Genomic DNA, 13,734 nt, shown 5'->3' on the forward strand with positions numbered 1-13,734 from the left:
ATACACCTAGTTGCGGGTACAGCAGCGTGCAGTAACATGCACAAAGTACTGTGATAATGTATCCCAGTCTACCCAGCTGTGAATGGGTACCTCGTAAGGATGGGAAAGCCACATTAACTCGGTGCGTTAAGTAGGCTGCAAGGTTTGTATGATTCCCCAGGGAGTTGTGATTGAAAATACGATGTGCCGTTGTGATGGAAATCCAATGATCGGGGAAAAACAATGCGCCCTTTTGCAGTTGAACTGGCGAACTGGATATCAGCGCTATACAAATGTCTAGTATCATAATATATATAATACATAATAATAATATTGTATAACCAGTTTGAACATGTGTGTAGCTCAAGGCACTCAATGACATAGTATACTTATGTTCTCACATTCTGAAATAAACTCGTGGTTGTTTGTTGTATAATTAACTCGAACATACGTGCAACCCACGAAGTTTGTTGTTGGAGCGGTGCAATCTTTAATGCTGTATTCCTAAGTCTTCCCTGTAGTAAGCTCTCTGTTGATGATGTATTATTAGCTTGAAGACATGTGTAAATCCTGGAGGTTTTTCGCTGTCTTCCCTGTAGTAAGCTCTCTGATGATGATGTATTATTAGCTTGAAGACATGTGTAAATCCTGGAGGTTTTTCACTGTCTTCCCTGTAGTAAGCTCTCTGTTGATGATGTATTATTAGCTTGAAGACATGTGTAAATCCTGGAGGTTTTTCGCTGTAGTTGTTCACTCTCTGACTCTGTATACCTATGTTGCCTAACTTTTTATTGCCGAGATATAACTAGCTTCAGCATGTGTGAAATCCACGGAGTTTGTTGCTGGAGTGGTGCACTCCATGACTGTATACGTCTATGTTTCCACATGTTATAGTTAACGTTTGGTCGCTGATGTATAATCGCGTCAAACATGCGTGTAATTCGCGGAGTTTGCCGCTGGAGCTATGCACCCACTGACTTTGTGTACCATTTATTATCTTTGAAATTATTAGTAACTTTTGCTGCAGTTGTACAACCAACTGCAATCTCGTCTTTACTCCATGAAGTGTGTTGCTAGAGGGGTGCGCTCCTTGACCTTGTATGTTTATGTTTTCACTTTTTGTAATTAACTATATGCTGCAATTTATAACTCTCCCGAACACATTGATAATTCTCAGGGTTTATCGCTGGAGTTTTGCACTGACTGACTTTGTATACCAATTTTTTTAATACTGGTAGAAAAGCATGTCTGTCATGATATCTATAAACTTATATCCATGGTGTTTGGTACCATAATCATCCATTAAATAAAATGTAATTAGAAAAAAAAAATTTTTGCTTTATTCATCTGAACGTGTCTCCATATTTCTATATATATGTATGCACTGATCGTCATCCGCTTCTGTCCTTCATTCTGTCCTCCTTTCCGTCTTGCGATCATGTGTTCGTTTGGCGATGCTGAAGAATGATTATATAAAAAATGACATTTTATGAAAGATATTGTATGACGATACAGGATACCGATACATTAAACGTTCCGAGCTACGACAGTGTTAGACCCATGATAAATTAAAGAGTAACGACAGGTCGTAACATTACGAACGTTTTGTGTGTTGGACACCCTGGTATTTATCGTTATATTTGTGATGAGGAAATTTGTTATTCATTAATCCAGGCTTGGCAAGAAGGATCTCAAATGATACCCGATAATTCGTAACAATGTCAGTGGTCCAGATGACTCATGGTTAGTTTCATCAATGGCAAAGATGAATTCAGGATATGCTCAAACAACTTCGATATTGCAAAACCCCCAAAGTTAGACTCATGGCAGAACGTGTTTATTCCCATCATCCAGGAAGGTAGTCCCTGTTCGTTCCCATCACCCTATCTTCTACTGCCGGGAAGGCGGCCACTGTTTGTTCCCATGACCCTATCTTCTACTACTAAGGAACATGACAACTCCTTATTCCCGTCACTCTCTGTTCTACTACCTGGAAGGTGGCAACTGTTCGTTCCCATCACCCTGTGTTCTACTATCTGGAAGGTGGCCACTGTTTGTTCCCATCACCCTATCTTCTACTGCCGGGAAGGCGGCCACTGTTTGTTCCCATGACCCTATCTTCTACTACTAAGGAACATGACAACTCCTTATTCCCGTCACTCTCTGTTCTACTACCTGGAAGGTGGCCACTGTTCGTTCCCATCACCCTGTGTTCTACTATCTGGAAGGTGGCCACTGTTTGTTCCCATCACCCTATCTTCTACTATCGGGAACGTGACAGCTCCTTATTCCCGTCACCCTGTCACATACTGCGAAGTAGGTGATTCCCTTTCATTCCGAACACCCATCTTCAAACGGGAACGTGGCCTATGTTAATTCTTATCGCGCCATCTTCCACAAGAACAAGCCGTGTATGTTTCAGTCACTAACCGATCTGCTTCTATCGGGAGTACCCGTGAAGGTCCCGGGGTTGAATAGGCCTTCAGCAACCCATGCTTGCCATAAAAAGGTGGCTATGCTTGTCGTAAGAGGCGACTAACGGGATCGGGTGGTCAGACTCGCTGACTTGGTTGACACATGTCATCGGTTCCCAATTGTACAGATGGATGCTCATGTTGTTGATCACTGGATTGTCTGGTCCAGACTCGATTATTTACAGACCGTCGCCATATAGCTGGAATATTGCCAAGTGCGACGTAAACCCAAACTCACTCACTCACTCATTCTATCGGGAGTATTACATGAGTTTCGAAATGCGATCAGAAGCAAACTGATGATGCTTAGTACTGTCACTGCAATACAAAGCCCACTGTCTACTCACAACAGAGCTGCAGCAACACAAAGTAGGACGACAGCGAATACAATGAAGACGAAGCCAGGAAATATCACTAGAGTTGCCTCGTAGAGCAGCCCTCCAACCATCATGAACACTCCAGTGGCGACAACCTCGCTGAGGTCAATCACACTAAACACGGCTCCTAAAACAGATGGGATCTGCAGTTTTCCACGTTCTTCATGACAAAAGCGATTTCCACAACCGTAGGAAATATCTTTTAGAAGCGATTGTGCAATTCCCGTTAAACCAGGGGCATGTGTTTATAATTGTCAAAAAAGTGACATTTACAGATGTTCGCGAAAAGGTGAACGTGTCTTACCCATTCACACCCGTCACCAATATGGGCAAAGGGTAATTTTGCACCTAAAATTTGGAACGGATAGCACAAGTCAAATATGAAATTGCATGGAACATATTTTTTGTCACTAATTCAGTTTTGAAATAATTGCATTTAACCTACAGTTCTCGTTGAGTCGATTGTGGATTGGATGGTTAGAATCTGTGACTTGGATGATTGTGTTCCAATTCCAGACACGGATACTAGTCGTTTCGTTGTAGCCTAGCTCAGTTGTGTTAGAACACAGGCAAAGTGTAGCGCAAAATGGGTTGCAGACTTGTCAGTTTCGTTCTGCTGCGTAACCCATTTTGCGCTACACTTAGCCTGTGGTTAGAAGAATCTTTCGAAAAGCAACATACCATTACACGGTCTGAGACCCCGGCTAATGTTGTGTTACTGATTTCGGTAAATAATTGTTGTCATTAAGATAGCAAACAAATTTTAAGCCAAGTAAAGAAGTACAGCATTGCACTAAAGACTTACTTGGAAATATCTGTTCTAGACTATCCAGTGCATGAGACAACTAATAGTAGCTCGTTATAACCGAGTTTGTTCTTTGTGTAAACTATACAGTCAGGAGCCAAAACCAGTTTATCATAAACATGTTCAGGTAGTTTATTGTTTATTGTTACAGTGTTAATACTGGACGGCATCATTTTCAATTAACCAACAAAAATTCGCAATCGCTGTGTTCCACACAATTGCACAACATCTGTAGCAACTGAACACCACAACAACAACCACGTTAGTTACGTGTATGTGAAACTAATCAATTTGAACAATATAGAACAAAAAACAAATTCAGGGTTATCGCGTGTGATCCTGATGTTGAAAGTGATTGTTTAATGTCCCGTCTAACCTGCTCAGGGAGAACGGATTGAGATACAACACGTGCATATTATGCACGTATGATGGAACATATGCTTACCTTGCTGATCAGGCGTTGCGAGGTTTGACATAAATCCTCTCATTAAAGGCCCAGTTGCCTGGGTATATACGCCAGCCAAAGCCGCTGAAACAGAATGAGTTTAGTTTTACGCCGCATTCAGCAACAATCCTGACTTACGGTCTGTAAATAATCCTGTTTGGCCCAGACAATCCAGTGATCAACAGCATGAGCATCGATGTGGGTATTTGAGAACCGATGACATGTGTCAACCAATTCTGACCCTTTTGTCGCCTCTTACGACAAGCATGGGCTACTGAAGAACATGTCCACACCGGACCTTCACGAGTCCGCTGGAACAGAACATATTGCAGTTGTCACATAGAGATAGGCCCGGTGTCAAGGTTTTCAGGTACTTCATTTCAAAGAATATGAAGAGACCACGCAATGCTGATTTGAAAGGACCAAGGGCTGCCTTAGAAAGATATAATTAGACTGTAATTTGCAGTACATGGATATGGCGTGTCTGCATGTTTGTCTATCTGCCTAGAATGGACAGTATTGATCCGTGCAATTGGTATGCGATGACACGTGTCAACCCAGTCAGAGAGCATGACCACCTCACCCCGTTAGTCGCCTTTTACAACAAGCACAGGTTGCTGAAGATCGGTTCTAAGCTGGATCATAGTATCATGGTACATTCGAACTATCTACAAAATAACGTCACTTGGGATAGCTCTGCAAGTGAATCGAAACACTGACATTCTCTTCTCCCTTTTCACCGGACGGATGTGGTTAGATTAAGAAAACGAGAGATAACACCATCTGGGATTAAGGAGTGAGTTTTGTTTGACTCCGCCATAAGCAATACTCCAGAAATATCACATTGTAGCACAAATGAAATTGACTTCATCCCGTCTGACATGTGGGATGGACGGAATGTGCAGGTGTTATGGACTCTCACCTATATACATCATGGCGTCGTTGGTACTGACTGCGATGAGAAGGAGCGAAACAGTGCCAGAGAGGACAGCAATGATAGTCATACTGATGTTGGACATGACTCGCCTCAAACACCGGGTGGCCAGTAGGATGACGAACCAAGACAGCAAAACTCTCCCGGCTGAATAGAGGGTGATGTGGGTCTTTGACCAGAAGAAGGGTCGGGTTAGCAGGAACATGTTCAAGATAATATTTTTCGTAAATTCCACGGAAAATGACGTGATAAATGACAAAAGACACCAACCGACCAGCGTGCGATTTTCTGACGGGGCTAAGTAAAAGTTAAATCCTTGTTTAATGTCATATAAATTTTCTTTCAGTAGATATTTTGATTTCCCTGTCCGGTGTGTTTCTGGAATGAGTGTTACTACCAGAAACGATGCCGTGCAGAGAGCAATGCTGAGGTACAATGGTTGAAGGTATCCGACGTGGTCAATCCAAACTCCTAAAATAGAATTTCCGAGAGCATTGGACAAGAACATGATGAAGGAGAGGAGAATCATACGCCAGGATCTGCTATCCCCTGCTTCTGTTATATCAGCAACAGTGCTAAACAGAGACGTCATCATTGTTGCTAAGTAACCTGCCAATCCATACAAAACCGCACCTATACACACAAAGTAGACGCTTAAGCTAAACCGAACGACAATAATGATATTGATAGAATAAATCGTTGACCCAGTAAGTGACAGATACATCAGCATCTTCCGCCCAAACACGTCCGACAGTCCCCCCATGAAGAGAGCAATGAGACAAGCAGGTAGAATCAGGGATAACAGCATGATTATTAAATCTGTGGTGGCTTTAAGTTGTATGGCGTCCTCTCTGCCTGTGCTGTTGTTGTTGAGGCTGTGATTCAGATGGTTGTCATCGTACTCCAACTTTGCCCTCTCGCGGAGGTAAAACTGTAGATGGAATATGAGAAAGTGGCCGTTGGTGAAGTAAAATAGAGCTAGAACCTCCAGGGGCACGTAGTGAAGACGTCCAGTAGTTGGGACATTCCGGCCAATGCTGCCATAATCTGAATTGTAAAACGTAAGTGAGTAGTGGGTACGTCATATCAGTGAGGTAGCATATCTCTGCTCTGTAACGTGTACATAATAAACCTTGTAGTTGAACTACAGATGTGACATGGCACCTCACAGTTGAGCTAGAGATGTAACATGACACCAGACGGTTGAACTAGAGATGTCACATGACACATCGTTGAACTAGAGATGTGACATACCGCTACACAGTTGAACTACAGATGTCACATGACTCCGTACATTTGAACTAGAGATGTGACATGAACCACACTGTTAGACTAGAGATGTCACGTGACACCACACAGTTGAACTACAGATGTCACATGACACATCGTTGAACTAGAGATGTCACATGACACCAGACAGTTGAACTAGAGATGTGACATGGCACGTCGTTGAAATAAAGATGTCACATGACACCTCACTGTTGAACTAGAGGTGTCACATGACACATCGTTGAACTAGAGATGTCACATGACACCACACTATTGAACTAGAGGTGTCACATGACACATCGTTGAACTAGAGATGTCACATGACACAACACTGTTGACCTAGAGATGTGTCATGACACCTTACACAGTTGAACTGTGAAGGGTCTCAATAATGCTTGAAAGCTATTTTTCCTGCTGTTGTACAAACGTTTCCCGGGCACAAAATACATTTCTGCTTGTTATCTTAGACAAAATTATATATTACACCTGTGAAAATGTTAAGCATCTTCGGCATCGTGTTAAATGAGGTATACTTTGGCTATTTTCAGTGCTGCACACGAACAGGACGTTGGTAAAGTTGCGTGTTTTTCAGTAAGATCATGCCTTGACTATAAGAAAACACAAAAGGACAGTTTCCTTCAATGTTTTGATAACAGATATGACACAACAAAGAAATCTTGTTGAAGTTGGGATGGACAAATGGACGAAAACTAGTGCTCAAAATAATATTTGACCAAATGAACATCTGTTTAATTTCAGTAAAGCTTTCAATTCTACAGTAATGTACACAATTTCATGTCACATAAAGTCGAAAGTACCGCTTCTGAAAGAAACGTGGTATGATAGTCGGATCCTTCATACAAATCAACAAGGCGTTTTTTTTCAAGGCGTTGTATTTATTTTTCACTCATTACTCACGTATTAAATGTGAATATTGGCAGAACTCCAGATTGAAAGACAGGTGAACAGTTAGTATTTTGTCAAGTCACTATGGGCAGCAACGCATTCGGAGCATACTGCTGATCAAAGGAGTTAGAAAGTCGTGGTCCATGGTGTCCAAGTATATAACCACCTCTTCTTTCACTTCAGCAATATTTGTTAGATTCTTACTGGCACTTTCCTTCATAAGTCGCCAAACATTTTCTATTGGATTTAGGTAGGGCTATACCATGGCTAATCTAATAATGTCATATTTTGGGTCCGAAACCAGGCCTGTGACTGCTTTGAACGATGTTCTGGGTCGTTGGAAACTCCAAGAATGTCCATAAAACACGTGAGCAGATGGAAGTAAATGTCCCCCGAGAATATCTGTATACAGCTCATTGTTCATATTCCCTTCAAAAACACAGAGGTGCGTTGCCCATAACACAGATGAGCCACCCCCACGTTACATTTCGGACTGTTTCGGGCTTAATTTGGTCCAGAATTTCAGTGTATTAGGAAACAGCCACACAGAACTTTCATTTGAGAAAATCACTTTGTCCCAGTTAATATTGTAAGCACCAGTTCAACCTTCGCTCCTTTTGTTCAGGTTTCATGATTGGTGATGGAATTCATCGACGTTTCTGCCAACCTATTGCATGCAGCTCACTTCTAATTGTCTCCTTACAGACAGCCACAGTTCCTCTATCAATCATATCTAACCTTGAGCTTTCTAAACTCCTCGTTTGTTTTAGGAACAAGAATACCAAGCCGCCTCCTGTCGCCTACAGTCAATTTTTGGCCTTCCTGCGCCTATTCGGTGCTCGGTGCCATATCGATTTGTAATAAACAGTGGACAAAGAGATTCTTTTCTACTTGAAATCACTTTAGCCGATCTGATGTCCTTCTTATAATACTCTAAAATCAACTTCCTCTTCTCTAAATCTTCGATACTGTGGATCACTGAAAATGTTTTCTGCTAGCATGTAAACAAAGGGGCATAACTCTTCTCGAACTAATGAATGAAACCAAGCACTTGATAGCTCGTCAAGGTTGTTTACATTAGAAATCCAATTGAACATGTTCCTAAAATTCTCAGTAATTTCCGGTCCTACTATATGTTCACTGATACGGTGGCCTTGGACCGACACTGTCGATGGCGTCACAGAAACGTTGGCGTTGTCACGCCTACATTTGTCTGGCGTATTGTCTGTTTCTTTGTTTAGTCAGTTTGATGAAAGAGTCTCTGTTCTGGCAATGAAGGCGTGGTTAGCTCCTTGCTCGCCCATTGCGACAGCTCGCCCTCTTTCGATCTACCACTACGTGTTCGTTTTACCACAGTGCTGGTCACGTGTCGCGTGTGCCGTTTAATACCGACACTATCCAGCAGGTACACTTGCAACAATATAATATTAAATGAATATTATATTGAACATAATTACGTCAGCAATTAACATATTTAGCGATGCATAACGTTTTTTCCAGGTGTAATATTTAATATAAACTCGTGATTTTAATTAATTATTTTTTTAGCTGCAGCAGAAAAATATCTTTGTCTATAAAATCACAGATTGCTATACTGATTTATTTGTTGTGACTTCTTTACAATACCGAGTAGGGAGGGTCACTTACTCGCGTCTCCTTGTCTAACATCGTCACCTGACGTTGTGAAACTGGCCTTGTGTATTGTAGAATCATCAGGTGCTATCATGACTCAGGTTTGTAGTGGTCTTTATTTGTGGGCTACAACAGATACACAAATGTTCGTTAAGCTGTTACAGACTTATTTCTTCAGGTATTTCAGTATCTTGTGGAGAGCAGTTTTCAAACACTTACCCTCAAAGGGAGATGTTCCTTTGGGTAGCCTTATGGCTAATGAGATGGTTCGTCACGTCGAAGATCCTAAATTCGATTCCTCATTATTTCTGGTGGCCCTATATGGATGCTTTGGGAATATTGCCATATTGTAATCGGTATAAAATCTTACTCAGGCATACGTTCTTATACAGTCGTCTTTCGGTTTGGGAAAAACATCACGCCTTAGCTATTGGCCAATAACCACCGATATCAATGTCATAAGAGGAACGGCGTTCTTAAGAATGGCGACCGTCATGTTTATGGCCACTGTGATTATAATGTAGAAAAGTATAAGCCTGCGTGTATGTGTCTATCAATCATCTGAAAGGTGGGATAAAAACGTTCGCTCGTCAAGCCGATGACGCAGGTTCGATTCCCCATATGGGTACAATGTGTGAAGCCCATTTCTTGAGTCCCCGGCCGTGATATTGCTGGAATGCCGCTAAAAGCGGCGTAAAACTAAACTGGCTCACTCACATGTCAAAAACCTGTATAAAGAGGGAAGAATCCCCACATAGTGCATCTCTCAAGGGTGAGGTGAGGGGTGAGTTTAGTTTTTCGGCGCACTCGGCAATATTCCAGCCATATGGTGGCGGCCTGTAAACAATCGAGTCTGAACCAGACAATTCAGTGAACAACAACATGAGCATCTATCTATGCAATGGGGAACCGATGACATGTGTCAACCAAGTCAGCGAGTCTGACCACCCGATCCCGTTAGTCGCCTCTTACGAAAAGCATAGTCACAGCCATTTTCATGGCAAGCCTGGTTTGCTGGGACCTTCACGAGTCGCATCTCTCAAGACCCAACGATTAAGAGAAATAGTGACGAACGTTCACGCAAGACACGCATGTATATCGGATTGGTCCTATCGCATTTATGTCACCAGTTGTTGTTTAGTTCCATTGTTGCATTGAACAATGGGTGTATATTGGTTGCCATATGTTCACTATGCAGAATATCCTTTCGACTGAGAGATACAGTTAATATATCTTCTATCTTATTGCTAGAATAACAATGAGTCGTTGCAAATACTATTTCAATATGACACGCTTGGCAAAGTCTCTCGCCTCTGCAAACATACGAATGCTAATGGAATTCAAAGAGGTTTGTTCAACTGTATTGAAAACCTGCCTGTAGTAGAACTGAAACCCGCACGGGGTGTGAATTGATATGACCATGTATAAAAGTGCAATCATCCCGGTACCACAACGAAGCACACATGTCGTCTCACTTTAGATAAGTGAGTTTGTTCAAAATTGTTCACCAGTCGAAAATGGGTACCCGGAGGGATGTCAAATGGGTTATAATGTCCATCATGTTGTGTTCGATTATGTCCCTGCGGGTGTGGATGTTGTAACTGAAGGTAACCCTGGTATACTGTCTATGGTTGAATCTGTTATGTCTTACAACTCATAAACATCGGTATCTCCAATGGTAATAACGATAAACAGATTATTGCAATAGTGGAATGTCTTCTGCAAAAATAAACATCAAGTCTTAGCCCCCAAACCCTAGAGGACTCTGGATTTAGAAAGATTATCATTATTAAGCGCTGGGTCTGTTCGAAAAGATTGGGGGTCAATCATCCCTCTACCCATGTTCGGTAGAGTACCTTCTCTACCAGCATTGTATGGGTCACGCCAGATTTGTAAAAGTATGGAAACAATAGTTTCCAGTCGGTGGCAGTCAACAGCAGTATACCCATTATCTATCCACCGCTATACTGTTCAAGAATCACCAGGAGCGATAGCTCTCAGACCACATAGTAAATTTCAACTTTGTATTACCTTTTTTTATTACACTCAGTGGGTTACAGAATAGGAGTACATTTCTTCATTACACTCAGTGGGTTACAGAATAGGAGTACGTTCAAAGTAGGGTACAATATTAATGCAGGCGCAGTAGCTCTAGTTGATAAATGGGCACCTATACTAAGACAAATATTAACAGTGGTAGTGACAGCTTATAAGCTAAGCTGAGCTGAACCTGTACAATTGGTAATAAAGATGGACGCTAACACTTGCTCTAAGTATCTAAATCATGGTTTGTATACATTCCATTTGCTGTTGAAAAGACAATGAAGACCTCTTTGAAGGAGGCTTTAAATGAGTTAATACATGGTTTATGTCTTTTGATATTCCTAACATATATATGTATTTTGGCTAGAATGATCATATGAGTTAATAAACTATCAGCACATGAAGAAAATAGAATGTCATTGTTTGTTTTTGCAATATGTTTTCCAAATATTAAATCAACATAGTTGTTAAAACTCTCCCAAAAGGATTTAACGCATGGGCATTGTATGTACACATGGTCAATATTTTCGCCTTCTAACCCACAGAAAGAGCACAAATCAGAGTTGACCAATTTCATTCTTAGTAGTTAATTTTTAGTGTATATTCTTTTATGCAGGAGCTTGTATTGGAATTCTAAGAGTTTTGTGTCGGTTATGGCTTTTCTGTATCGTGAAAAAATGCATTTCCAATCTATAAAAATGTCGAGTTCTCTTTCCCATTTATTACAAACATCGGGGAGACTGGTGGCTGAAATGAATTTATCATAGATAAGTATAGATCCTTTACAGGGATAATTAATATCATTCCAAGGGCATACAGTTTTAATGTGAGAAAAGTCTATTTTAAAATTTTGTAGTTTTGTTCTCCATACCTTTGGGATGTTAAGTAATAAGCGATTGTAGTTAAGTATGGTCCCCTGTATATTGAAAAACGTTCTTAGGTTTATGAATGGAATTAATTCATTTTCATCGTAGAGGTCTTTTACGTAAAACATACCTTTGTGAAACCAGTTTTTAATAATGAAGTTTGGGTTGTGAAATGATGATTTAACCAAAGCGGTTGCATTAGGATGCCGTTAATGTCGTCAGTGTCAACCGAATGGGTCTTTACATATCTACTCCACGCCTTTAGAACATCATCCCAAAAGGGATGTTTAACTTTTAAGTAAAATGGAATATTTCCACCGAAAAGGAAGCTATAGTCTAACCTAAAACCGCAGAGCTCATACCGTTTCTTTTTTTAAATGTATCTTTTTAGACATGATTTTTTTACTGATGCAATGAATGTTTCAACATCAATCATTCTCAGACCACCTTCTTCATATTTTCGTATAAGAATAATTCGTTTTGTCTTTTTGTTGTTGTTGTTCCATACAAAGTTAAAAAAAGAGTGCTCAATTCTGCGATAAAGTCGGGGGGAGGTGAATATGTGTACGATGGTTGATAATGCCTGCGTTTTAATTATAATGATTTTGCCAATCAAACTTTAAGTCAAATTGCGGTTACGCCAATTTGAAAGAATTCTTTTGATATTGTTTAGTCTCTTTCTGGTGTTGATAACTCACAGGTTTTGCAAAGAAGCGTTCAGTGTTATTCCCAATACATCAAAGTTTCCTACATGCCAATCTAGATTAAGGTCAAGGATTATTTCTCTATGATCACGAATCATAATCCCGTGTATTTCAGCAAAAAACAAAAACAAGTAAGGTGAGATTGGATCTCCTTGTCTGCAACCCCTTTCATTTTGGAAGAAAGTTGATAACTGTCCATTTTGTAGAATGCAAGACTTTGCATTAGACATTAGAATACTAACTCATTTCTGTATTTTTTCCCAAGGTCAAATTTATTCAGAACCATCATGATAAACACTTAAGAAACTTTTTCAAAATCAGTCAGGACTAATAAAGCCTTTTTGTTTAATCTCTCAGTTTCATAATATCGTAGAGAAGTCTTATGTTATCTGATATGCATCTGCCTGGGATAAAGCCGTTTGATTTTCATTAATAAGAATATTTAATGTTTTCTTTAGTCTGTTTGTGATGCAAGTACTTAGAAATTTTGATAAAGCATTTAAGAGAGAAATAGGTCGCCAGTTCTTAAGAAATCTTCGATCTTTGTTTGATTTGGGGATACAGGTAGTCACTCCTCTATTCATTGTTGTACTGAGAAAATCGTTGTTGAAAGTTTCTTTAATATAACGGTGAATCCATGTTTTGAGATCTTTCCAAAAAAACTACTTTAGGAAAACCGTCCAGGCCGGAACTCTTATTATTTTTCATTGATTTTGTGGCAATAGCAATTTTATTTATGGTTACGTCTGCGTCTAATACCTCGGAGAAATCTTTATACAGGGATGGTGTAAAAAGATCGTGCGGTTTTATATAGGTTTTCGTAGAATAATTTGTATTACCTTTGTTGTGATATTGCAGAGGCACGTTTCGCTTCTGTCAGTGCGATAGTGGTGGCGATGGCGGCGACGATGGCGATGGCGATGACGATGACGTCGTCGTCAGTTTCCCGTGACGTGGCTCTAATTTACATGGCGTCACTGTTCTTTTTCTGCGGCTTCATCCTCGTCATCCTCGTCGGCCTCATCTTCATCACTGCGCTGTTGCTTGGATAAGACCACATCTGTTCCCGTATCAGCAGCTTAATACGTGCGTTGATGTTCACAAACAGATTGTATAAATAACTAAATTGATCACTGGCTCGTTTAACTGACAGCTGTGAAACGTACTTTCTATAACAGCTGAAAATCCAATTATTCAACCTGTGGATTTATGGAAGAGTATTCATTTCAGGCTTGGGGCATGTTACTCAGTTACCTGTATCTGACCGTTGTTGTAAATCGCTGAGGAGTTGCGTCCCTAG

General features: G+C 40.5%; 1 protein-coding gene across 1 annotated transcript; it reads right to left on the reverse strand.

Moving 5' to 3' along the window:
* Positions 1-1,296: 1,296 nt before the first annotated feature.
* LOC137294932 (proton-coupled folate transporter-like) lies at positions 1,297-13,527 on the reverse strand. The gene is made up of 6 exons (XM_067826105.1): positions 13,274-13,527; positions 8,837-8,947; positions 5,003-6,061; positions 4,081-4,164; positions 2,801-2,957; positions 1,297-1,436 (listed from the first exon to the last, which is right to left on the reverse strand). The coding sequence occupies exons 2-6, from the start codon at positions 8,913-8,915 to the stop codon at positions 1,388-1,390; spliced, it is 1,428 nt and encodes a 475-aa protein (XP_067682206.1). The 5' UTR covers positions 8,916-8,947; positions 13,274-13,527; the 3' UTR covers positions 1,297-1,387.
* Positions 13,528-13,734: the final 207 nt, after the last annotated feature.

This window comes from Haliotis asinina, chromosome 8 (assembly GCF_037392515.1).
Source record: "Haliotis asinina isolate JCU_RB_2024 chromosome 8, JCU_Hal_asi_v2, whole genome shotgun sequence".
In the NCBI taxonomy this organism is placed as follows: domain Eukaryota; kingdom Metazoa; phylum Mollusca; class Gastropoda; order Lepetellida; family Haliotidae; genus Haliotis; species Haliotis asinina.